At 40.0% G+C, this 27494-nt stretch overlaps 1 protein-coding gene across 1 annotated transcript; it reads left to right on the top strand.

Moving 5' to 3' along the window:
• Window positions 1-278: 278 nt before the first annotated feature.
• Window positions 279-26398, top strand: LOC139758960 (probable rRNA-processing protein EBP2 homolog). Its single transcript, XM_071680789.1, has 8 exons — window positions 279-411; window positions 1826-1954; window positions 2176-2262; window positions 4523-4630; window positions 15588-15818; window positions 18564-18728; window positions 21499-21590; window positions 26050-26398. The coding sequence occupies exons 2-8, from the start codon at window positions 1841-1843 to the stop codon at window positions 26240-26242; spliced, it is 990 nt and encodes a 329-aa protein (XP_071536890.1). The 5' UTR covers window positions 279-411; window positions 1826-1840; the 3' UTR covers window positions 26243-26398.
• Window positions 26399-27494: the final 1096 nt, after the last annotated feature.

Genomic DNA, 27494 nt, shown 5'->3' with positions numbered 1-27494 from the left:
GAAAATACATTAAGTAGGGAGTATCATCAAGATATTTATAAAACATTAAGAATTTTAAGATGTTTCATTCGTTTGGAAACCTTTAGCAGTTCAATAATATGCCAAGCAAAATAAGGCAGGCAATATACAAAACATTTTCCTCGCAACGACCATTTTTATATTATCCTAATTAAGAATACGTGTGTTTTCATATGATCACAGTGTCTATAATCTTATATTAAAGCTAAGTTGTATAAGTAATTTAGACCTAGGTATAGCTACTCCAATAACTAAGATTTTATAAATCCACATCCTCCACAATATGACCCGGGTATATCGTGTTGATACTCGACTCAGATCACTAGTGTGTTTTACACGTGAGGCCACTGCTTCTCTTGTAAACATAAACATCAAGCTAATACAACATATATCGTAAGTATGTGAAGTTATATGTCACCAGAAAGTCATATGTTGATTATCAAATGGCAAAAACTATTAACTTCAACGTTTGTTTAGCTGGTTGAACCTACTCCTTTCAAACATTTATTCCAGTTTTTTTTCGCCATGCACAATTCATCTTAATAAGGTTGAATATAGCTAATAAGGATAGTTTAGCTAAGTTGTATTTAGTACAGACATGTAAAACTTTCAAATGGTCATCCAAACCTTCAATAGATGTGGTCTTAGGCTTCCAATACTTTACAGTAATAAATATTCTGATCGGCATTTTTACAGTTTACGACCCACTGAAGTTCCGATATTTCTGATATACGCCATCAATAGATCTATCCTTTAGAGCCTCTAGATAGGGACACTCATCCGCTAGATCAGGTTAGGTAAGGTCCATTAGATTAGGACGTATACCGTCGCTCAGCAGAAAATATCTGACCTGTGTATGTCCTTATCTGTTAGGTATCAGTCTTAGGTTACTCTGATTTTACACACAAGCATTCAGGAACATTTATAGCTTGAACTAACTAATTTTGACAAAGTGTTTCATATCCTGTTTCGAAAACGTCTGTGATAAGGAACCGATAGCACTATAGCTTCATGGCTTTAAAAGCTTTGAATATTATGTGTATTGGTGGAAGCTTAGAAGGTACTCTGTCATATCAGTTCTTTATTGTTATTCAGGCCTGTATTACGTGAAATTGTAATCAGGTTACTCAAGACAATGCAGTTCATTTCCAATTGTAAAGATGATATTTAAAAACTATAATAATCTTGAATTTCCCAGAGAGTGGGAAGGGCTTTAGAGCAGAAGGGAATAGTTGAGATTTGTGAAATTGATATAGATATACCTATCTATATATATCTCTGACACCCATTCCTTCTGGGAATTCCCATAAAGAGTTTGGCCATGGCCAAACAGTTTTCACTTATTCCTGTCCTCATGTGCCTCACTCTCATACACCATTCCATGCATTCTTCTACCATTCCTTTCCCTCCAGTAGCCTTCCAGTCTGTATCCCCATGTCACAAGTGGTCTTCCTCTTAGATCACCCCATTTAATTGTACTGTCATATGCTCTGGTAAACTATCCATTTTGCATTCTTTCCTCATGTCCAAACCACTTCAAAATGTTAAGTTTCATCAGCTGTACCATTCCAAAGTTCATTCCTAAGTTTCATCAGCTCTACCGTCCCACAGTTCATTCCTTTTGCATTCCTTGCTGTACCAAATATTAAGTCACACATACATATCCTCACCATATGTGCAGTGATTATATTTAGCAGGTAGTGTCATCATTTCTTTGTAAAGATATGAAGAGTCCCAGAGGGAAGTAAAGTTTTGAGTAAAGGCATTTTCTCTTTAACTGATATTTGTCAAAGCATCATCTCAACAGGTATCATTGGGCTGAATGCCTGGCATTTCTCTAGACATGTCGTCAAAGGACAACGAAGAAGAGTCTTCAGAATCTGAGTACTCGGACATTGATGAACGAGAAGCAGCAGAGGAAGACTCAGATGTTGAGGTTTTTTATTAATCCTTTCATTGGTTTGGTCTATGGTATTTATTATGATATATAACAAAAGAAGGTTACTTTTGACAGTTTGTCAGTAAAAGTGGTAATATGTAAATGTAACTTATAAAGGAGTTGGTATTTTGTGGTATGCTTTCTCAGTTTTGAATATTACATATTTGTATTGTCTATAGAATGGTGAGTAGGCTATTAATGACACAATGTGATTACAGATACAAAATGCATTTGCCAAGGGAAAACTAAAACCTGGTCTTCATGTTCTTACTGAGAAATTGGTCAAAGAACACAAAAATGATGTGGTAAGTAAGAATTACTTTTGCAATTGTTATGTTTATGGATACCATTTGACATTATGTCTCCTGCTATAAGGAAGGAAATTATTTGTTTTCCCCCTCCTTAGGGAGGGAGAGAGATTAGTTTTGTATTTTCTTTTCCATAATTTTATTTTTGTGTAATTTTTGAATTTTCTAACAATGAACAAAACAGTGACATCCCTTCATTTTTGAGCTGGTTGACTTGAATGTTTATGGTTATACATCATGGCTTAGTATGCTTGTGTAGTTTTTAATTTTTTTGATTGAAGACTTTTAAAAGATTTCGTGGGAGTAGAAATCAGATAACAATACTTTGTAATATTTATCACTAGATGACATCATAAGTATTATTCAGACACTTGTCATCTTTTCCAAAGCATGGTGTGTAAACATTAGTCTCATATAGTTATTGTCTCCATCCACTGGAAGGGGAACATATTTACAAAGACATATATTGTATTTTGCTATCATTTGGCTATATATCATCCAGTGTTGAAGTTAAGCTCAAAGATTTGTGGTATGGCTTTTCTTTAAGGGTCAGTAGTGACAGTGATTTTTAGCTTTCTGTGAATTTGCCAAAAGAAATGAAATTCACTCATTTTTACTTGTTATCCTCCCTCCCTTCCTCCTCATTTTATTTCTCATGTTCTTGTTTTGCTTCTGCCTGTTCCTTTTGATAGGTTATTTTTTCTTTTTCTTTCAAACTATTCGCCATTTCCCGCATTAGCGAGGTAGTGTTAAGAACAGAGGACTGGGCCTTTGAGGGAATACCCTCACCTGGCCCAATTCTCTGTTCCTTCTTTTGGAAAAATTAAAAAAAAAACGAGAGGGGAGGATTTCCAGCCCCCCGCTCCCTCCCCTTTCAGTCGCCTTCTACAACACGCAGGGAATACGTGGGAAGTATTCTTAATCCCCTATCCCCAGGGATAACATATATATATATATATATATATATATATATATATATATATATTTTTTTTTTTTTTGTCGCTGTCTCCCGCGTTTGCGAGGTAGCGCAAGGAAACAGATGAAAGAAATGGCCCAAACCACCCCCATACACATGTATATACATACATCCACACACGCAAATATACCTACACAGCTTTCCATGGTTTACCCCAGACGCTTCACATGCCTTGATTCAATCCTCTGACAGCACGTCAACCCCGGTATACCACATCGATCCAATTCACTCTATTCCTTGCCCTCCTTTCACCCTCCTGCATGTTCAGGCCCCGATCACACAAAATCTTTTTCACTCCATCTTTCCACCTCCAATTTGGTCTCCCACTTCTCCTTGTTCCCTCCACCTCCGACACATATATCCTCTTGGTCAATCTTTCCTCACTCATTCTCTCCATGTGCCCAAACCATTTCAAAACACCCTCTTCTGCTCTCTCAACCACGCTCTTTTTATTTCCACACATCTCTCTTACCCTTACGGTACTTACTCGATCAAACCACCTCACACTACACATTGTCCTGATGTTTGAGGTTATTTATTTATTTATTTTGCTTTGTTCCTGTCTCCAGTGTTTGCGAGGTAGCACAAGGAAACAGATAGGTAGTGATGATTATTGTTTTTAGGATCTTGATTAGCTGAGCAATGGACAGCAACTATTTGGTAGTGTTCTGTATTTTGTTGGGGCGTTTGAACTTTTTATATGAATCCATCTGCATTAGCCAGATAGGACTGTATGCATGACCTCCAAATTTCTTGAAGAAAGCAAGAGTTGTTCTATGTATATTGGATATATTTTTTTCACAATTTGGGAAGAATGATTGGTGATTATGTATTTTATTACCATAACTTAAGAAGAATTAACATGGAGCACATCTATTTGATATGAGAAACAACTTATAATTTACTGATTACTGAATATTGATTGTGATTGCTATAAATATAGGCTTAAGCAGACAACATATCCTTGGTTGCATAGTGAGCCCTAGCATCTTGACATGTATTGACTTAGTCTGTATGGAAAGCTCACACTCATGGCATAAGAATTATGCAACAAATTTTGATGCATAAAATATATAGACGTAAAGCACTGTTATCCTTTAATATAAGGTATAATCTTGTTAAAACTTTTATTCTTTGTTTTGTGTCATAAGCTACTATGCCTATGCATAATGCCTTAGTAATGATTCCCGTGATATTTTTCTAGATATATATGAAATGTTGGTGATGAGTAAATGTTGGATGTTAATTATTTTTTTTAATTTTGATTTTCCCTTGAAACAGAGAGGATTACAGCAGAAGTTGAGTGAATTTCAACGTACGATGCCATGGATTGAGAGGTTAGACATTACTTGCAAACCTGCACCCGTGGCACCAGAGCTTGGTGTAGAGGTCAGTTTTTCAGGTTCCAGCATTAGTTGCTCTATTTTGTTTGTGTGTGTTTTTGATGTTCTCCAACTGTGGTAGTCAACATTCAAAGGTATTTTATATAAGGAATAAAAAGAGTATAAGGAATATGTAGTTTAAATGTTTGAAACAGAACTTTTTTGTAGTTCTTTCATGCGAAAAGGCTTGGAAACTATTGTGATTTGCCATTATGAGTTAGTCAATATCTGTCATTCAGTTCTTGCATATTTACATCTGTAACATTATCTCTTAATGCTTCACAATTTTTTTTTTTCTTTTTTTTTTTTTTTTTTTGCTGGCTCCCGCGTTTGCGAGGTAGCGCAAGGAAACAGACGAAAGAAATGGCCCAACCCACCCCCATACACATGTATATACATACGTCCACACATGCAAATATACATACCTACACAGCTTTCCATGGTTTACCCTAGACGCTTCACATGCCCTGATTCAATCCACTGACAGCACGTCAACCCCGGTATACCACATCGATCCAGTTCACTCTATTCCTTGCCCTCCTTTCACCCTCCTGCATGTTCAGGCCCCAATCACACAAAATCTTTTTCACTCCATCTTTCCACCTCCAATTTGGTCTCCCACTTCTCCTCGTTCCCTCCTCCTCCGACACATATATCCTCTTGGTCAATCTTTCCTCACTCATTCTCTCCATGTGCCCAAACCATTTCAAAACACCCTCTTCTGCTCTCTCAACCACGCTCTTTTTATTTCCACACATCTCTCTTACCCTTACGTTACTTACTCGATCATACCACCTCACACCACACATTGTCCTCAAACATATCATTTCCAGCACATCCATCCTCCTGCGCACAACTCTATCCTTAGCCCACACCTCGCAACCATACAACATTGTTGGAACCACTATTCCTTCAAACATACCCATTTTTGCTTTCCGAGATAATGTTCTCGACTTCCACACATTCTTCAAGGCTCCCAGGATTTTCGCCCCCTCCCCCACCCTATGATCCACTTCCACTTCCATGGTTCCATCCGCTGCCAGATCCACTCCCAGATATCTAAAACACTGTACTTCCTCCAGTTTTTCTCCATTCAAACTTACTTCCCAATTGACTTGACCCTCAACCCTACTGTACCTAATTACCTTGCTCTTATTCACATTTACTCTTAACTTTCTTCTTTCACACACTTTACCAAACTCAGTCACCAGCTTCTGCAGTTTCTCACATGAATCAGCCACCAGCGCTGTATCATCAGCGAACAACAACTGACTCACTTCCCAAGCTCTCTCATCCCCAACAGACTTCATAGTTGCCCCTCTTTCCAAAACTCTTGCATTCACCTCCCTAACAACTCCATCCATAAACAAATTAAACAGCCATGGAGACATCACACACCCCTGCCGCAAACCTACATTCACTGAGAACCAATCACTTTCCTCTCTTCCTACACGTACACATGCCTTACATCCTCGATAAAAACTTTTCACTGCTTCTAACAACTTGCCTCCCACACCATATATTCTTAATACCTTCCACAGAGCATCTCTGTCAACTCTATCATATGCCTTCTCCAGATCCATAAATGCTACATACAAATCCATTTGCTTTTCTAAGTATTTCTCACATACATTCTTCAAAGCAAACACCTGATCCACACATCCTCTACCACTTCTGAAACCACACTGGTCTTCCCCAATCTGATGCTCTGTACATGCCTTCACCCTCTCAATCAATACCCTCCCATATAATTTCCCAGGAATACTCAACAAACTTATACCTCTGTAATTTGAGCACTCACTCTTATCCCCTTTGCCTTTGTACAATGGCACTATGCACGCATTCCGCCAATCCTCAGGCACCTCACCATGAGTCATACATACATTAAATAACCTTACCAACCAGTCAATAATACAGTCACCCCCTTTTTTTATTTTATAAAGATTATTATTTGATGGAAACTTGGTTGAGTGTACTTTTTACTTCACAAAAACTTGTGGAGTTCCAGTATTTATTTTACAAAGATGAATTTGAATATTTCCAAGCACCATATTATTTATTGTGCTTTGTCGCAGTCTCCCGCGTTAGCAAGGTAGCGCAAGGAAACAGATGAAAGAATGGCCCAACCCACCCACATACACATGTATATACATACACATCCACACACGCAATCTATACATACCTATACATCCCAATGTATACTTATATATACACACACAGACATGTACATATATACACATGCACATAATTCATACTGTCTGCCTTTATTCATTCCCATCGCCACCCCGCCACACATGAAAATAACCACCCCCTCCCCCCAAATGTGCGCAAGGTAGCGCTAGGAAAAGACAACAAATGTCACTTTCGTTTACATCCAGTCTCTAGCTGTCATGTAATAATGCACTGAAACCACAGCTCCCTTTCCACATCCAGGCCCCACAGAACTTTCCATGGTTTACCCCAGACGCTTCACATGCCCTGGTTCAATCCATTGACAGCATATTGACCCTGGTATACCACATATTTTCAATTCACTCTATTCCTTGCACGCCCTTCACCCTCCTGCATGTTCAGGCCCTGATCACTCAAAATCTTTTTCACTCCATCTTTCCACCTCCAATTTGGTCTCCCACTTCTCCTTGTTCCCTCCACATCTGACACATATATCCTCTTGGTCAATCTTTCCTCACTCATTCTCTCCATGTGACCAAACCATTTCAACACACCCTCCTCTGCTCTCTCAACCACGCTCTTTTTATTACCACACATCTCTCTTACCCTATTATTACTTACTCGATCAAACCACTTCACACCACATATTTAACTCAAATATCTCATTTCCAGCACATCCACCCTCCTCCGCACAACTCTATCCATAGCCCACGCCTCGCAACCATATATATAACATTGTTGGGACCACTATTCCTTCAAACATACCCATTTTTTCTTTCCGAGATAATGTTCTCAACTTCCGCACATTCTTCAATGCTCCCAGAACTTTCGCAACCTCCCCCACCCTATGATTCACTTCCGCTTCCATGGTTCCATCCGCTGCCAGATCCACTCCCAGATATTTAAAACACTTCACTTCCTCCAGTTTTTCTCCATTCAAACTTACCTCCCAATTGACTTTTCCCTCAACCCTACTGTACCTAATAACCTTGCTCTTATTCACATTTACCCTCAGCTTTTTTCTTTCACACACTTTACCAAACTCAGTCACCAGCTTCTGCAGTTTCTCACATGAATCAGCCACCAGCGCTGTATCATCAGCGAACAACAACTGACTCACTTCCCAAGCTCTCTCATCCACAACAGACTGCATACTTGCCCCTCTTTCCAAAACTCTAGCATTCACCTCCCTAACAACCCCATCCATAAACAAATTAAACAACCATGGAGACATACACTCCTGCTGCAAACCTACATTCACTGAGAACCAATCACTTTCCTCTCTTCCTATACGTACACATACCTTACATCCTCAATAGAAACTTTTCACTGCTTCTAACAACTTGCCTCCCACACCATATATTCTTAATACCTTCCACAGAGCATCTCTATAAACTCTATCATATGCCTTCTCTAGATCCATAAATGCTACATACAGATCCATTTGCTTTTCTAAGTATTTCTCACATAAATTCTTCAGAGCAAACACCTGATCCACACATCCTCTACCACTTCTGAAACCACACTGCTCTTCCCCAATCTGATGCTCTGTACATGCCTTCACCCTCTCAATCAATACCCTCCCATATGATTTCCCAGGAATACTCAACAAACTTATACCTCTGTAATTTGAGTACTCACTTTTATCCCCTTTGCCTTTGTACAGTGGCACTATGCAAGCTTTCTGCCAATCCTCAGGCACTTCACCATGAATCATACATACATTAAATAACCTTACCAACCAGTCAACAACACAGTCACCCCCTTTGTTAGTAAATTCCACTGCAGTACCATCCAAACCCGCTGCCTTGCCGGCTTTCATTTTCTGCAAAGTTTTTGATACCTCTTCTCTGTTTACCAAATCCTTTTCCCTAACCCTCTCACTTTGCACACCACCTCGACCAAAACACCCTATATCTGCCACTCTATCATCAAACACATTCAACAAACCTTCAAAAGACTCACTCCATCTCCTTCTCACATCACCACTACTTGTTATCACCCTTGTCTTACGCACTTTATTTACCTCCTTCCAAAACATCTTTTTATCCTCCCTAAAATTTAATGATACTCTCTCACCCCAACTCTCATTTGCCCTCTCTTTTTCACCTCTTGCACCTTTCTCTTGACCTCCTGCCTCTTTCTTTTATAAATCTCCCAGTCATTTGCATTTATTTCCATGCAAAAATCATCCTCAAGCCTCTCTCTTCTCTCTCACTAATAATCTTACTTCTTCATCCCACCACTCACTACCCTTTCTAATCTGCTCACTTCCCATGCTTCTCATGCCACAAGCATCTTTTGCGCAAGCTATCACTGCTTCCCTAAATACATCTCATTCCTCCCCTGTTCCCCTTACCTCCTTTGTTCTCACCTTTTTCCATTCTGTACTCAGTCTCTCCTGGTACTTCCTCACACAAGTCTCTTTCCCAAGTTCACTTACTCTCACCACTCTTTTCACCCCAACATTCTCTCTTCTTTTCTGAAAACCTCTACAAATCTTCACCTTAGCCTCCACAAGATAATGATCAGACATCTCTCCAGTTGCACCTCTCAGCACATTAACATCCAAAAGTCTCTCTTCCGCGCGCCTATCAATTAACACATAATCCAATAACGCTCTGTGGCCATCTCCCCTACTTACATATGTATACTTATGTATATCTCTCTTTTTAAACCAGGTATTCCCAATCACCAGTCCTTTTACAGCGCATAAATCTACAAGCTCTTCACCATTTCCATTTTCAACACTGAACACCCCATGTACACCAATTATTCCCTCAACTGCCACATTACTCACCTTTGCATTCAAATCACCCATCACTATAACCTGGTCTCATGCATCAAAACTACTAACACACTCATTCAGCTGCTCCCAAAACATTTGCCTCTCATTATCTTTCTTCTCATGCCCAGGTGCATATGCACCAATAATCACCCATCTTTCTCCATCCACTTTCAGTTTTACCCATATCAATCTAGAGTTTACTTTCTTACACTCTATCACATACTTCCACCTCTCCTGTTTCAGGAGTACTGCTACTCCTTCCCTTGCTCTTATCCTCTCACTAACCCCTGACTTTACTCCGAAGACATTCCCAAACCACTCTTCCCCTTTACCCTTGAGCTTCGTTTCACTCAGAGCCAAAACATCCAGGTTCCTTTCCTCAAACATACTACCTATCTCTCCTTTTTTCTCATCTTGGTTACATCCACACACATTTAGACACCTCAGTCTGAGCCTTTGAGGAGGATGAGCATTCCCTGCGTGACTCCTTCTTCTGTTTCCCCTTTTAGAAAGTTAAAATACAAGGAGGGGAGGGTTTCCAGCCCCCGCTCCCATCCCCTTTAGTCACTTTCTACGACACGTGAGGAATGCGTGGGAAGTATTCTTTCTCCCCTATCCCCAGGGATAGCACTGTTGTTGTTATTGACTGATCTTCATGTATATTTTGTTGTGCTTAACTGCTTGTCTTGCTTAAGGTTGGTAGTGTCAGGAACAAATGAAGAATGGATTGCATACACCTGCCATCATGTATAATTTACAATACGAGGTATTCTTATAAAAAAGATATTCTGAGGGTGACAGTCCACAATCTTTTTGTCCACTTGGCAATCTGTCTTCCACATGTCATACACCAAACTGACCAGAAGATGGCTGAAACTGAATAATGATTAAGAGTGAAAAAAAGAAAAGAAAAACGTTAACATCAAAATAGGTTTAGCTGTAAAAATTGGCAGTTTTGTAATGTTTCACACGTGCCAGGTGACATCACATCTTGCATCAAACCAGCATCTGCCGCTTATTGATATTGTTGGTACATTATATAAGGACTGCCTATTTAGGGTCTTGTTCAGATGTTATGCTTGAAGTATTTCTTTAGAGAAAGCTAGTTTTTAATTGTCCACATTACATCCTTCCAGAATATAATAAGTTCACAGAATACATTGTATTCATAGGAACAGCAACATCTGTTGAAGAACAGCAATAGTTTTTACTTAGGACCTCATATCTTTATTAAGGAAGCATTTTGTTGGGTTAATGTTATTATTTTTTTATGCAATCTGAGATGGCATAGGCAACTGAGGTCCTAATGAAGACCATCCCATTAAAATTGGAGGTGGAAAGATGGAGTGAAAAAGATTTTGAGCGATTGGGGCCTGAACATATATGAGGGTGAGAGGCGTGCAAGGAATAGAGTGAATTGGAACTATGTGGCGTACTGGGGTTGACGTGCTGTCAGTGGATGGAACCAGGGCATGTGAAGCATCTGGGGTAATCTGTGGAAAGGTCTGTTGGGCCTGGATGTGGATAGGGAGCTGTGGTTTTGGTACATTACACATAATAGCTAGAGACTGAGTGTGAACAAATGTGGCCTTTTTGTCTGTTTTCCTGGTGCTACCTCGCTGAAGTGGGGGTAGCAATGCTGTTTCCTGTGGGATGAGGTAGCGCCAGGAATGGATGAAGGCAAGCAAGTATGAACATGTCCATGTGTATACCTGTATATGTGTGTGTGTGTGTGTGTGTGTATGTATATATGTGTGGATGTAACGTAAGGGTAAGAGAGATGTGTGGAAATAAAAAGAGCGTGGTTGAGAGAGCAGAAGAGGGTGTTTTGAAATGGTTTGAGCACATGGAGAGAATGAGTGAGGAAAGATTGACCAAGAGGATATATGTGTCGGAGGTGGAGGGAACGAGGAGAAGTGGGAGACCAAATTGGAGGTGGAAAGATGGAGTGAAAAAGATTTTGTGTGATCGAGGCCTGAACATGCAGGAGGGTGAAAGGAGGGCAAGGAATATAGTGAATTGGATCGATGTGGTATACTGGGGTTGACGTGCTGTCAGTGGATTGAATCAGGGCATGTGAAGCGTCTGGGGTAAACCATGGAAAGCTGTGTAGGTATGTATATTTGCGTGTGTGGACGTATGTATATACATGTGTATGGGGGTGGGTTGGGCCATTTCTTTCGTGTGTTTCCTTGCGCTACCTCGCAAACGCGGGAGACAGCGACAAAGCCAAAAAAAAAAAAAATGTGTGAATATGGGCATTTATGCATTATTTATGCATGAGAAGCATGGGAGGTTTGCAGATTAGAAAGGGTAGTGAGTGGTGGGATGAAGAAGTAAGATTATTAGTGAAAGAGAAGAGAAAGGCATTTGGATGATTTTTGCAGGGAAATAATGCAAATGAGTGGGAGATGTATAAAAGAAAGAGGCAGGAGGTCAAGAGAAAGGTGCAAAAGGTGAAAAAGAGGGCAAATGAGAGTTGGGGTGAGAGAGTATCATTAAATTTTAGGGAGAATAAAAAGATGTTTTGGAAGGAGGAAAATAAAGTGTGTAAGACAAGGGAACAAATGGGAACTTCAGTGAAGGGGGCTGATGGGGAGGTGATGACAAGTAGTGGTGATGTGAGAAGGAAATGGAGTGAGTCTTTTGAAGGTTTGTTGAATGTGTTTGATGATAGAGTGGCAGAGATAGGGTGTTTTGGTCGAGGTGGTGTGCAAAGTGAGAGGGTTAGGGAAAATTATTTGGTAAACAGAGAAGAGGTAGTAAAAGCTTTGCGGAAGATGAAAGCCGGCAAGGCAGCAGGTTTGGATGGTATTGCAGTGGAATTTATTAAAAAAGGGGGTGACTGTATTATTGACTGGTTGGTAAGGTTATTTAATGTATGTATGACTCATGGTGAGGTGCCTGAGGATTGGCGGAATGCGTGCATAGTGCCATTGTACAAAGGCAAAGGGGATAAGAGTGAGTGCTCAAATTACAGAGGTATAAGTTTGTTGAGTATTCCTGGTAAATTATATGGGAGGGTATTGATTGAGAGGGTGAAGGCATGTACAGAGCATCAGATTGGGGATGAGCAGTGTGGTTTCAGAAGTGGTAGAGGATGTGTGGATCAGGTGTTTGCTTTGAAGAATGTATGTGAGAAATACTTAGAAAAGCAAATGGATTTGTATGTAGCATTTATGGATCTGGAGAAGGCATATGATAGAGTTGATAGAGATGCTCTGTGGAAGGTATTAAGAATATATGGTGTGGGAGGCAAGTTGTTAGAAGCAGTGAAAAGTTTTTATCGAGGATGTAAGGCATGTGTACTTGTAGGAAGAGAGGAAAGTGATTGGTTCTCAGTGAATGTAGGTTTGCGGCAGGGGTGTGTGATGTCTCCATGGTTGTTTAATTTGTTTATGGATGGGGTTGTTAGGGAGGTAAATGCAAGAGTTTTGGAAAGAGGGGCATGAGAGAGCTTGGGAAGTGAGTCAGTTGTTGTTCACTGATGATACAGCGCTGGTGGCTGATTCATGTGAGAAACTGCAGAAGCTGGTGACTGAGTTTGGTAAAGTGTGTGAAAGAAGAAAGTTAAGAGTAAATGTGAATAAGAGCAAGGTTATTAGGTACAGTAGGGTTGAGGGTCAAGTCAATTGGGAGGTAAGTTTGAATGGAGCAAAACTGGAGGAAGTAAAGTGTTTTAGATATCTGGGAGTGGATCTGGCAGCGGATGGAACCATGGAAGCGGAAGTGGATCATAGGGTGGGGGAGGGGGCGAAAATCCTGGGAGCCTTGAAGAATGTGTGGAAGTCGAGAACATTATCTCGGAAAGCAAAAATGGGTATGTTTGAAGGAATAGTGGTTCCAACAATGTTGTATGGTTGCGAGGCGTGGGCTATGGATAGAGTTGTGCGCAGGAGGATGGATGTGCTGGAAATGAGATGTTTGAGGACAATGTGTGGTGTGAGGTGGTTTGATCGAGTAAGTAACGTAAGGGTAAGAGAGATGTGTGGAAATAAAAAGAGCGTGGTTGAGAGAGCAGAAGAGGGTGTTTTGAAATGGTTTGGGCACATGGAGAGAATGAGCGAGGAAAGATTGACCAAGAGGATATATGTGTCGGAGGTGGAGGGAACGAGGAGAAGTGGGAGACCAAATTGGAGGTGGAAAGATGGAGTGAAAAAGATTTTGTGTGATCGGGGCCTGAACATGGAGGAGGGTGAAAGGAGGGCAAGGAATAGAGTGAATTGGATCGATGTGGTATACCGGGGTTGACGTGCTGTCAGTGGATTGAATTGGGGCATGTGAAGCGTCTGGGGTAAACCATGGAAAGCTGTGTAGGTATGTATATTTGCGTGTGTGGACGTATGTATATACATGTGTATGGGGGTGGGTTGGGCCATTTCTTTCGTCTGTTTCCTTGTGCTACCTCGCAAATGCGGGAGACAGCGACAAAGCAAAAAAAAAAAAAAAAATTAAAAAAACACACACAGACATATACGTATATATATACACATGTATATATTCATACTTGCTTGCCTTCATCCATTCCTGGCACCACCCCACCCCACAGAAAACAGCATCGCTAAGAGAACAGACAAAAAAGGCCACATTTGTTCTCACTCAAGTCTCTAGCTGTCATATCTAGTGCACCGAAACCACAACTCCCTGTCCACATCCAGGCCCTACCTACCTTTCCATGGTTTACCCCAGACATTTCACATGCCCTGGTTCAGTCCATTGACACCTTGTCGACCCTAGTATACCACATCGTTACAATTCACTCTTTTCCTTGCACGCCCCTCATCCTCCTGCACAAGCCATGATTACTCAAAATCTTTTTCACTCCATATTTCCACCTCCAATTTGGTCTTTGCTTCTCCTTGTTCCCTCCACCTCTGATACATATATCCTCTTTGTCAATCTTTCCTCACTCATTCTTTCCGTATGTCCAAACCATTTCAACACACCCTCTTCTGCTTTCTCAACCACACTCTTTTTACTACCACACATCTCTCTTACCCTTTTATTTCTTACTTAATCAAACCACCTCACGCCACATATTGTCCTCAAACATTTCATTTCCAACACATCTACCCTCCTCCATAGAACTCTATCTATAGCCCCTGCCTTGCAACCATATAATAATGTTGGAACTACTATTCCTTCAAACATACCCATTTTTACTTTCCAAGATGAAGTTCTCTCTTTCCTTACATTTTTCATCGCTCCCCCACCCTTTGACTCACTTCCACTTCCGTGGTTTCAGTCGCTGCTGTGTTCACTTCCAGGTATCTAAAACACTTCACTTCCTCCACTTTTTCTCCATTCAAACTCATCCCAAGTAACTTATCCCTCAACCCTGCTGAACCTAATAACCTTGCTCTTATTCACATTTACTCTTAACTTTCTCCTTTATCCCTGTGATTATTTAAAAATGATCTGAAGTCCACCTGTGAGTTTTATTGCTTTGTTTTAATTTGCTTTTTCTTTTCATTTTCATGCCACTCTTTCTGTTACATGTTCAACTAGACAGCAATTTTAGTAATTTTTGTCTTTCGACAATGTCAATAATTTTTTGATGATAGAACTAGCTCCTCTCTGTGAAAAATATGTTTCTTTACAAACCAAAGTATGGTTTGCATTTACTTGTTGAATTCTTTGTTATCTCTCATATGATTTACCATAGCTTCCATACCATTGTACATCAAGGCACAATATCTACATGCTTTGAGATAAGAGTTATTGTCTTGTTTTTGTCTCCTCTTAATTTTTATGTTTAGCTTTATTGTGATTCCTCATCTGCATCCTCTCCTTTGATTCTTTTTCAGTCATCTGTGACTATGTTTTACTCCTAGTTCACTCTGTGATCACCATTGTTGTTTACTCCTTTAAGGGCTTATTAATGTCTCCGATGTTATTTTTCTTTCATTTCTCACTGACTTTTTATTCTCTTTCTGTTCCATTTCTCATAGTTTCAAGAGTTGGATGGATATAATGTCATTTTATATGTTTCCCACTCTTGCAGATTTTAGAACACGCAAAGATGCGAGAGAAGCACATGAAATTGCAAAATAAACGTTTCAGCCTTGAGAATGATCCAGTGCATAACGATTTCAAACGTGAAATGACTTTCTACAGACAGGCCCAAGAAGCAGTAATGGAAGGCTTTAAATGCCTCAAGAAACTTAACCTACCAACTACAAGACCAGATGATTACTTTGCTGAGATGGCCAAGAGTGATGACCTTATGCAAAAGGTATGGATGTTTTCTAAGCCTACAGGATTTATACATCAAAGCTTTTGGTGCTGGTCTCGTCAGTTTAGTAAATATCTCTCATCAGAAAAAATTCTTACTCTCATTTGTCTTTTTTTTTTGTTAGCTGAGATGACGTAACTGAATTCCTTTTTGTGGCTGTCTCATGTTCTTCTCTGATGATACAGCACTGGTGGCTGAATTGGGTGAGAAACTGCAAAAGTTGGTGACTTGAGTTTGGTAAAGTGTGAAAAAAGAAAGGTGAGAGTAAATGTGAATAAGAACAAGGTTATCAGGTTTAGTAGGGTTTAGGGACAAGTTGACTGGGAGGTAAGTTTGAATGGAGGAAGTGAAGTGTTTTAGATATCTGGGAGTGGACTTACCAGCGGATGGAGCCATGGAAGCAGAAGTGAGTCACAAGGTGGGAAAGGGGGCGAAGGTTCTGGGAACATTGAAGAATATGTGGAAGGCGAGAACGTTATCTTGAAGCGCAGAAATGGTTATGTTTGAAGGAATAGTGGTTCCAGCAATGTTATATGGTTGCAAGGCATGGGCTATAGATAGGGTTGTGCAGAGGAGGGTGGATGTGTTGGAAATGAAGTGTTTGAGGACAATGTGTGGTGTGAGGTGGTTTGATTAAGGAATGAAAGGGTAAGAGAGATGTGTGGTAATAAAAAGAGTGTGGTTGAGAGAACAGAAGAGGGTGTGTTGAAATGGTTTGGACAAATGGAGAGGATGAGTGAGGAAAGATTGACAAATAGGTTGTATGTGTCAGAGGTGGAGGGAAGAAGGAGAAGCAGGAGACCAAATTGGAGGTGGAAGGATGGAGTGAAAAAGATTTTGAGCGACTGGGGCTTGAACATGCAGGAGGGTGAAAGGCGTGCAAGGAATAGGGGGAATTGGAACGATGTGGTATACTGGGGTGGACATGCTGTTAGTGGATCGAGCCAGGGCATGTGAAGCGTCTGGGATAAACCGTGGGAAGGGAGCTGTTGTTTCAGTGCATTACACATGACAGCTAGAGACTGAGTGTGAACGAATTTGGCCTTTTTTGTCTGTTCCTGGCACTACCTCGCTTGAGGGGGGGACACTATTTCATGTGTGGTGAGGGGTGGCGATGGAAATGGATGAAGGCAGCAAGTATGAATATGTACATGTGTATATATGTATATGTCTGTGTGTGTATATCTATGTATACATTGAAATGTATATGTATATGTGCATGTGTTGGTATTTATGTTTATACATGTGTATATACATAGGTGTATAGGTTATTAGGTACAGTAGGGTTGAGGGTCAAGTCAATTGGGAGGTAAGTTTGAATGGAGAAAAACTGGAGGAAGTAAAGTGTTTTAGATATCTGGGAGTGGATCTGGCAGTGGATGGAACCATGGAAGCAGAAGTGGATCATAGGGTGGGGGAGGGGGTGAAAATCCTGGGAGCCTTGAAGAATGTGTGGAAGTCAAGAACATTATCTCAGAAAGCAAAAATGGGTATGTTTGAAGGAATAGTGGTTCCAACAATGTTGTATGGTTGCGAGGTGTGGGCTATGGATAGAGTTGTGCGCAGGAGGATGGATGTGCTGGAAATGAGATGTTTGAGGACACTGTGTGGTGTGAGGTAGTTTGATCGAGTAAGTAACGTAAGGGTAAGAGAGATGTGTGGAAATAAAAAGAGTGTGGTTGAGAGAGCAGAAGAGGGTGTTTTGAAATGGTTTGGGCACATGGAGAGAATGAGTGAGGTAAGATTGACCAAGAGGATATATGTGTTGGAGGTGGAGGGAACGAAGAGAAGTGGGAGACCAAATTTTAGGTGGAAAGATGGAGTGAAAAAGATTTTGTGTGATCAGGGCCTGAACATGCAGGAGGGTGAAAGGAGGGCAAGTAATAGAGTGAATTGGATCGATGTGGTATACCGAGGTTGACGTGCTGTCAGTGGATTGAATCAGGGCATGTGAAGCGTCTGGGTAAACCATGGAAAGCTGAGTAGGTATGTATATTTGCGTGTGTGGACGTATGTATATACATGTGTATGGGGGTGGGTTGGGCCATTTCTTTCGCCTGTTTCCTTGCGCTACCTCTTAAACGCGGGAGACAGCGACAAAGCAAAAAAAAAAAAAAAAAAAAAAGTATGTGGGTGGGTTGGGTCCTTCCTTGTCTGTTTCCTTGCGCTACCTCACTAACGCGGGAGACAGCGATTAAGTATAGTAAAAAAAAAAAATGTGCATTGCTCTTTGAGGAGACTGTACTCCCTGTGATACAGCCTTTCCAAAGTTGACTTTTCACTTGCAGTGTAACTCTGTTTATGCAGTCTGGTAACATATTTTTTCATTCATGATCGTCATTTCCTGTGTTAGCAAGGTAGTTCCAGGAACAGATGAAGAAAGGCCACACTTATTCATATCCCTCCTCTAACTGAAAAGTCAGTCTGCATAAGCCCACCACCTTACCCTGTTTCTTTTTGGAGCACAGCCTTTAAGCTGTGGGAGGGGTCTTTAGGTTATTTGATAATAGTAACTGCATTTTAAGCAGGATAGCATATGGATGATTAGTGCCAAACATGAAAGTTACCAACTACCTTTGATTTTCATAAACAGTATGTTTATGCTCTATAAGCTGATTGAGAATATGTTATGAATTCTTCATGCTGACTTGGGGAAAAAAAATTGTTGTGTAGCCTGTTGGTTTTTTGGTTGTTATCCAGTTGTGGATGTTATCTTATATTCTGATGTTTTCCATCCTTCACCAGGTTCGCAGAAGGCTGATGCAAAAACAGATAGGCAAGCAGATAAGCGAACGAGTGAAAAAGATTCGTGAGATTAAGAAGTATGGAAAGAAGGTTCAAGTAGAAGTTGAGCTGCAGAAACAAAAAGAAAAACGTGAAATGTTGGAAAAGATAAAGAAATTCAGGAAGGTATGATGATGTATATATGTAGTTATCTGCTTTTAGTCTTTTTCCTGGCAGCACTTAAAACAAAGGAAATTGCTGCCTTAACTTGTTCAGGTCTCCATTACTTGAACAGCTACCCAACAATATTCACTTATAAACAAGAAGCATATCCAGACCTCTATAGTGGTATTTCTTAAGTGTGATTATATACATTTCTTATCATGTCATGTCTCTTTTAGGGTGAGCTCGAAGTTGTTGACAAGACTTTAAGTTTATCTAAACCAAAATTGTAACTGGGAAAGTTATGGTGCAGAATAACCTGACCTGATAATGTTGGAGGAGTTGGTTTTTATAATTTTTACTGAAATCTTAAGATTTGTATCAAGTTTTGTTGTGATTATTTGAAAAATCAGAGCTTGTTGTCCAGAGCTATTAGGATGAAGCAGTATAGTTTGCCATCAAACATTGGTGGTTTACCTCTGGATTTTACAGTAACAGTGCAAAGCTGTGTTGATGAGTCTTTTGTATGGTAGAGTTTTGCTTAGTATTGCTTACATCAAACAAGCATCTTTTTAAAGTGACAGAGCTTTATAAATAAGATAATGCTTACACATGGGAACAAGTATGTTTGTGTGTGGGAAGTGGGTATTGTAATCTATGTTCACTTTTATAATTTCATAGCTCATAGTTGGCTGACATGTGATAGACAGTTCATTTAGGAATGGATAAAACTTTCTTAGGAGAATTTGACTTAAATGTTTTATCTTCTAGCTCTTTTGAGTGAGTAGGACATCTATTAATTGTCCAGCAGGCTTTCACCTGAATGAAATAAGGTAGCTAAACTATTCTTTTCTAATTTTTAAATTCTTAATTTCTTCCCTTAATTTTTTTTTTTTTTTTTTTTTTTTTTTTTATACTTTGTCGCTGTCTCCCGCGTTTGCGAGGTAGCGCAAGGAAACAGACGAAAGAAATGGCCCAACCCCCCCCCCCCCATACACATGTACATACACACGTCCAGACACGCAAATATACATACCTACACAGCTTTCCATGGTTTACCCCAGACGCTTCACATGCCTTGCTTCAATCCACTGACAGCACGTCAACCCCTGTATACCACATGACTCCAATTCACTCTATTTCTTGCCCTCCTTTCACCCTCCTGCATGTTCAGGCCCCGATCACACAAAATCTTTTTCACTCCATCTTTCCACCTCCAATTTGGTCTCCCTCTTCTCCTCGTTCCCTCCACCTCCGACACATATATCCTCTTGGTCAATCTCTCCTCACTCATTCTCTCCATGTGCCCAAACCATTTCAAAACACCCTCTTCTGCTCTCTCGACCACGCTCTTTTTATTTCCACACATCTCTCTTACCCTTACGTTACTTACTCGATCAAACCACCTCACACCACACATTGTCCTCAAACATCTCATTTCCAGCACATCCATCCTCCTGCGCACATCTCTATCCATAGCCCACGCCTCGCAACCATACAGCATTGTTGGAACCACTATTCCCTCAAACATACCCATTTTTGATTTCCGAGATAATGTTCTCGACTTCCACACATTTTTCAAGGCTCCCAAAATTTTCGCCCCCTCCCCCACCCTATGATCCACTTCCGCTTCCATGGTTCCATCCGCTGACAGATCCACTCCCAGATATCTAAAACACTTCACTTCCTCCAGTTTTTCTCCATTCAAACTCACCTCCCAATTGACTTGACCCTCACCCCTACTGTACCTAATAACCTTGCTCTTATTCACATTTACTCTCAACTTTCTTCTTCCACACACTTTACCAAACTCAGTCACCAGCTTCTGCAGTTTCTCACATGAATCAGCCACCAGCGCTGTATCATCAGCGAACAACAATTGACTCACTTCCCAAGCTCTCTCATCCCCAACAGACTTCATACTTGCCCCTCTTTCCAGGACTCTTGCATTTACCTCCTTTACAACCCCATCCATAAACAAATTAAACAACCATGGAGACATCACACACCCCTGCCGCAAACCTACATTCACTGAGAACCAATCACTTTCCTCTCTTCCTACACGTACACATGCCTTACATCCTCGATAAAAACTTTTCACTGCTTCTAACAACTTGCCTCCCACACCATATATTCTTAATACCTTCCACAGAGCATCTCTATCAACTCTATCATATGCCTTCTCCAGATCCATAAATGCTACATACAAATCCATTTGCTTTTCTAAGTATTTCTCACATACATTCTTCAAAGCAAACACCTGATCCACACATCCTCTACCACTTCTGAAACCGCACTGCTCTTCCCCAATCTGATGCTCTGTACATGCCTTCACCCTCTCAATCAATACCCTCCCATATAATTTACCAGGAATACTCAACAAACTTATACCTCTGTAATTTGAGCACTCACTCTTATCCCCTTTGCCTTTGTACAATGGCACTATGCACGCATTCCGCCAATCCTCAGGCACCTCACCATGAGTCATACATACATTAAATAACCTTACCAACCAGTCAACAATATCTTTATGTTTGATTATTGCATCTGTTTTGTACTTCTTTGCAGAGTCATAGTATGACTTTTGCATCACAGGAATTGCAGCTATAATTTTTCTGTAGCATAATTGGCCATCTTCTTAGCAAATTATTTGTAACTGCCCTTTATAAATTTCTTGTGTAACAAGTTTTAGGGGTAGAGTTTTTAACATTCTGTTCCATGAATGATGATTGTTGAGTATCAAAAAAGGTTTGAATCAATCTCTTGTACAAATTATTATTAATTTTTTTTTCAGGGAAAAACAGACACCATAGATTTCTTGGAGAAAGGACCTTTGCGTAAAGGAACTGCCGGAACAAAATCTCAAGCCAAGAAGGAAGTAAAACGGTGAGACTAGTAACATCCAAAAATTTGAATTTTTCCGTAACATTTTCTCTATCCTTTGCTGTCCTGCAGTGTGTGGCTGTCTGTTTTAGCTTTGTTCCTAAAGCCAAAAGGTTCCATAAAATTGTCACTTTCTGCTTGAATATAGTTGTTCTGAGTACTAAATATTAAGTAAACACTAAATCTGGCTTCCCTTTGGAAATAAAATGTCAGATGGTATCCTGAAGTCAGAAGACTAGGGGTCAGGTTCAGTGTGACCTAAGCAAGAACTGATTTGTGCTTGCATTGGTGATTTGACCAAACTTATGAATGGCTTTTCCTTTTGTTAAAGAATAAAAATTTCTTATTTTTATATCTGGGTGTGGGTCATTGTGCCTCTGACAATAGAAATTTGGTGTAGTATTTCATTACTGTATAATCTGTGCTAATGGAATCTTCTCTTGGTTTGAGAGTTGAAAGTTCCATAGTTTTTAGATAAAGAAATCAGAGGATGCGGTTTATAAGTTCGTCAAGATTTAGCTTTGTTACATGCCTTTTGATATGTGCTCTTTGTGGGTAATGACATTTTAAAGGTATTGTTTTGTTATTTTTTATTATACTTTGTCGCTGTCTCCCACGTTAGCGAGGTAGCGCAAGGAAGCAGACAGAAGAATGGCCCAAACCACCTACATACACATGTATATACATACACGTTCACACACGCACATATACATACCTATACATCTCAATGTATATATCTGTATACACACACAGAGATATACATATATACACATGTACATTGAGCGGGTGGCTGGAAAACCTCCCCTCTCGTTTTTTTTTTTCTAATTTTCCAAAAGAAGGAACAGAGAAGGGGGCCAGATGAGGATATTCCCTCAAAGGCCCACTCCTCTGTTCTTAACGCTACCTCGCTAATGCGGGAAATGGCGAATAGTATGAAAGAAAGAAAAGAAATACATGTACTTAATTCATAATGTCTGCCCTTATTCATTCCCATCGCCACCCCACCTCACATGAAATGACAACCCCCTCCCCCCACATGTGCACAAGGTAGCACTAGGAAAAGACAACAAAGACCACATTCGTTCACACTTAGTCCCTAGATGTCACGTATAATGCACCAAAACCACAGCTTCCTTTCCACATCCAGGCCTTCACATGCCCTGGTTCAATCCATTGACAGCATGTCGACCCCGGTATACCACATCGTTCCAATTCACTCTGTTCCTTGCACGCCTTTCACCCTTCTGCATGTTCAGGCCCTGATCACTCAAAATCTTTTTCACCCCATCTTTCCACCTCCAATTTGGTCTCCCACTTCTCCTCGTTCCCCCTACCTCTGACACATATACCCTCTTTGTCAATCTTTCCTCACTCATTCTCTCCATGTGACCAAACCATTTTAAAACACCCTCTTCTACTCTCTCAACCACACTCTTTTTATTACCACACATCTCTTACCCTTTCATTACTTACTTGATCAAACCACTTCACACCACATATTTCTCCTCAAACATCTCATTTCCAGCACATCCACCCTCCACACAACTCTATAGCCCACGTCCTGTAACCATACAACATTGTCGGAACCACTATTCCTTCAAACATACCCATTTTTGCTCCGAGATAACGTTCTTGCCTTCCACACATTTTTCAATGCTCCCAAAATTTTCGCCCCCTCCCCCACCCTATGGCTCACTTCCACTTCCATGGTTCCATCCGCTGCCAAATCCACTCACAGATATCTAAAACACTTCACTTCCTCCAGTTTTTCTCCATTCAAACTTACCTCCCAATTGACTTGTCCCTCAACCCTACTATACCTAATAACCTTGCTCTTATTCACATTTACTCTCAGCTTTCTTCTTTCACACACTTAACCAAACTCAGTCACCAGCTTCTGCAGTTTCTCACCCAAATCAGCCACCAGGATTGTATCATCAGCAAACAACAACTGACTCACTTTCCAAGCTCTCTCATCCACAGGAGACTGCATACTTGCCTCTCTCTCCAAAACTCTTGCATTCACCTCCCTAACAACCCCATCCATAAACAAATTAAACAACCATGGAGACATCACGCACCCCTGCCACAAACCGACATTCACTGAGAACCAATCACTTTCCTCTCTTTCTACTCATACACATGCCTTACATCCTCGATAAAAACTTTTCACTGCTTCTAACAACTTGCCTCCCACACCATATATTCTTAATACCTTCCACAGAGTATCTCTATCAACTCTATCATATGCCTTCTCCAGATCCATAAATGCTACATACAAATCTATTTGCTTTTCTAAGTATTTCTCACATACATTCTTCAAAGGTATTGTTTTGTATTAAAGGTCATATGATAAGCCCCAGATGTTGTCGTTGATATTCACCCTACTTAAGGTGACTGATCACTGATAATTAATTTAGTAACATTATAAGTAACAGTTGCATGTGGCATTTACGGACTTGGAGAAAGTTTGTGATAGGGTTCATGGAGAATCCTTATAGAAGCTGCTACAAATGTTTGGGGTAAAGGGTAAGCTGTGTGTGTTTAGGGAGGGAGGGGTGAGAGTAGTTCCCAATGAAGATGGCTTTACATTAAGGACGGGTGATGTCACCATGGTTGTTTCATATATTTACAGATGGGGTGATGGGGAGATAAATGCAAGGGTCTTGAATCAAAGTGTGAGTTTATTGTATGCAAAGGGGTAGGGGTGGGGGATAGCTTGGCGTTCATTTGATTTCTGCATGCAAATAACATGGCTCTGGTGGCAGATTCAAGAGAGAAGCTACGAAGGCTGATTATATAGTCTAGCAAAGTTTGTGAAAGGAGAGAAATTGTGAATAAATGTTTTTATGAGGTGCAGAAGTGGGGGGGGGGGTTAAGCTCGGATGATTTGAGTATAAGTTTGAATGAGAGGGCTTGGAGAAAGGTACCCAGGTGTAAAAGGAAAGGTACCTAGGTGTAAAAGATGTAGTGGTTGGATCATAGGTTTGCAGTGAGTTATAGGGTGAAAAGGAGGATTTAAGGTCCTGGATACACCAACAAATATGCAAAAGGAGTTTTTGACTTTATATGAAAGATGGGTAATTTTTGAAGTTACAGTATAATAATCCACTAATGTTGTATTGATGTGACTTTTGGATTCTTAACACAAAATAAAGGAAGAGATGGATGTATTGGAAAATAAATTACTTAAGAACAGTTTGCAGTGCAAGTTGGAAACCCTTCCCTTGTGTATTATTACTTAATAAACGTAGGATGAGAAGAATCAGAGGAATGAGTTAAGAAGAGGGACTTTCATTGAAGGCTCACTTGTCTGTTCCTGTGCTACCCTCCTGAGGTGGGAAACAGCATGCAGGTTAGAAAAAGCAAAGAATAAAAGATATTTTTGTTGTGGATTTTAAGAAAAGGTAAAATTACTCTAGTCAATGATTTCTGTGGCTGTTAAGAGGAAGATTGATCACACTTAATCCTGTTTTGACACTGGGAGAAGTTGACTTTGATAGATGTACACAGAGATATAATAGTTCATGTAAATTATTTATGGCTTACAACACCATTATTATTCATCGTAGTTGATGTACAGCAATGCATTTTTCACACATTTTCTTTTTGATGTGCATTTATAATGAACTTTTATTTTTTTTTCACAAGTCTTACATTTCAGATGCTTATCACATATGAAAATTACATTATTGTCAGGTTTGTAAAGCTTGAGAGTATTGTACAAATGGAGAAATGATAAACTGAACTGTTGCAGCTACAGATAATTAATTTCCATCCTTATTCACATATATTTCTTTCCAACTTGTTCATTGTTACCTTTCCCAGTGAAGTAGCATCAAGAACATGGGCCTAAAAGGAAAAATCCTCTCTTTGCCTCTTCCTGTTTTTCTTTTGGAAAGTAATAATACAAGAGGGAAGGATTTCCAACCCCTCACTTCTGATATTCACACCAAGTTTTGCAATACATAAATAGATTTTTGGAGTCCATAGTTTGATAATATTAACCATAATTATTTAATTGTAGGTTCTCATATGTAGGGATTAATATTTTACCTAGTTGCACAACCCCAAGACCCCTTTTATGGGGCTCCATCAGCTTTAAGGCTGTGCTGTAATCAGTACCAGGGTTTATTTTAATCTTATTTATGAAGAGCTATTTTTGTGCAAAGTCAAATTAGACCAAGGAGAAGAAAATGGGGCTTGGCTTTGGATGTTAGTTGTAGTTGAAGTGCATTGAGCTTGACTATTTGAGATGATGGGTGCAAATTAGGCTGTCATCTGTTTGTTTGTGACACTTACCTTGTGAAGATAGGAAAAGCAATGTTCCTTTTAAAGAATAATAGAGCTTCATTTATACTGTTGTGTATTTTGTATATGTATCATTTTTGTGTGCATATTATATAATGTTTTATCATTGAAAATTATGTGCATGTTTCATCACATCATTTGCTTTCCACAGGAGTAATAAGAAACGAATAATGAAGGACAAGAAATATGGCTACGGTGGTAAAAAGTGGAATTTGAAACGAAACGATTCTGAGAGCTATGGAGATGTTAGACAGTTGCCAGCAATGAGGAAACCTGGTGCCCAAAATAAGAAAAGGAAATCCAAATCAAAGGGCAAGAAAAACAAGGGTAGATCCAGAAAGTGATTTGAATGATTAATTTGATTGGAAGAAGTGGGTTCACTGATATTGAACATATATTTACATTTGTGAAATTCACTAGTTATCTATTATCTCAAATGTTAAAATTGATGTTGAAACAGCTTCTCAAAACATCAGTTGCAGAAATAAATAGATCTATCTTATCTTGTTTTATTTTGAAGCATATTTCAGGTTTATTGAAGTGTATAAAGGGATGTGAAAGTTAGGATTAGTAATTACAGACATTGGTGACTTTTATGAGAATGTGCAGCAGGGAGGTATATTACCAGTTCTACCCACCTGGGTATCAGGAGGGTGAGTGACTTCTACTTAGTGAACTAGCACTTCAGAAGTTGTCAAGTTGCACTCCTTTGACCCAGGTAGATGTCTTTTCTGCCTCATGTGGACTACTGGCATTCTGTCCACAAACATACAATCTCTCCTTGTCTTCCGTAACACTTGACAGCACTTATCTCGAGTAGCTCATTCTTTGTATCTCTAGATTTTCATGTGGTGAGCACTATGCTAGTCCTGCCTTTTGGCAAAATGGGAGGAACAGATAGATAGATAGAAGTAGTTGGTTGGAACATTTTGGCACGATTACCTGGGAGTAACATTAAGTAGAAGCAGTTGGTAGGAGCATTAGATAGTAGTCATTGGGAACATTAGATAGGAACCTCTGCAAACACTGAGCTAGACTTGCCCTCTGCCAGTGGCCTTTTATGGGCGAGGTACTAAAGGCTAAGAAGCAGCACTGGAGTTCTTTAGTTATGGAGACTGTTGCCATGGCCACCCCACTGAGGGAGTTCCACTTGGAGCATTGAGGGAGTTCCACTTGGAGCAAGCATCAGAGATATAGATAGACAGATAGAAGAGAAAACCAAAACATTTATTTAATGAGGCATGCAAGTGAAACAGAGTCTGAAATGTGGTTGCGGCTGATTGATATTTTGTAGTAAAATTGTTTACATGCTGAATGTGAACTAACAGACTTCTTGTTTCTGTTTGTCATGATGGGCCACAGTAAATACAGACAAGCCACTGGGATCATTGAGGAACGAGAACGAGATAGCCAATAAGATTACACCCGTCACAAACAGATGATAGCTCTCAGCACAATTAATATATTGGTGTTCCTTTTGTATTACATCCTGTAGTTTGGAATGTGTTCCATCATCTACACTTCTGATTTGTTCTTTGTCCTCTCTACATGCTTTTCTAATCTTGTAACTTATCTGTTTTTGATTGACTTCCAACC

The sequence above is a fragment of the Panulirus ornatus genome, chromosome 32 (assembly GCF_036320965.1).
Source record: "Panulirus ornatus isolate Po-2019 chromosome 32, ASM3632096v1, whole genome shotgun sequence".
Lineage (NCBI taxonomy): Eukaryota > Metazoa > Arthropoda > Malacostraca > Decapoda > Palinuridae > Panulirus > Panulirus ornatus.
This window is presented reverse-complemented; position numbering and strand designations above follow the sequence as displayed.

Bases quoted from the DNA above. Each gene is read 5' to 3' on its own strand.
- LOC139758960 (XM_071680789.1), top strand. From the start codon at position 1,841: ATGCCTGGCATTTCTCTAGACATGTCGTCAAAGGACAACGAAGAAGAG. The intron at 18,729-21,498 runs GTATGATGATGT...TTTTTTTTTCAG, and splicing joins AGATAAAGAAATTCAGGAAG to GGAAAAACAGACACCATAGA. The intron at 21,591-26,049 runs GTGAGACTAGTA...TGCTTTCCACAG, and splicing joins GCCAAGAAGGAAGTAAAACG to GAGTAATAAGAAACGAATAA.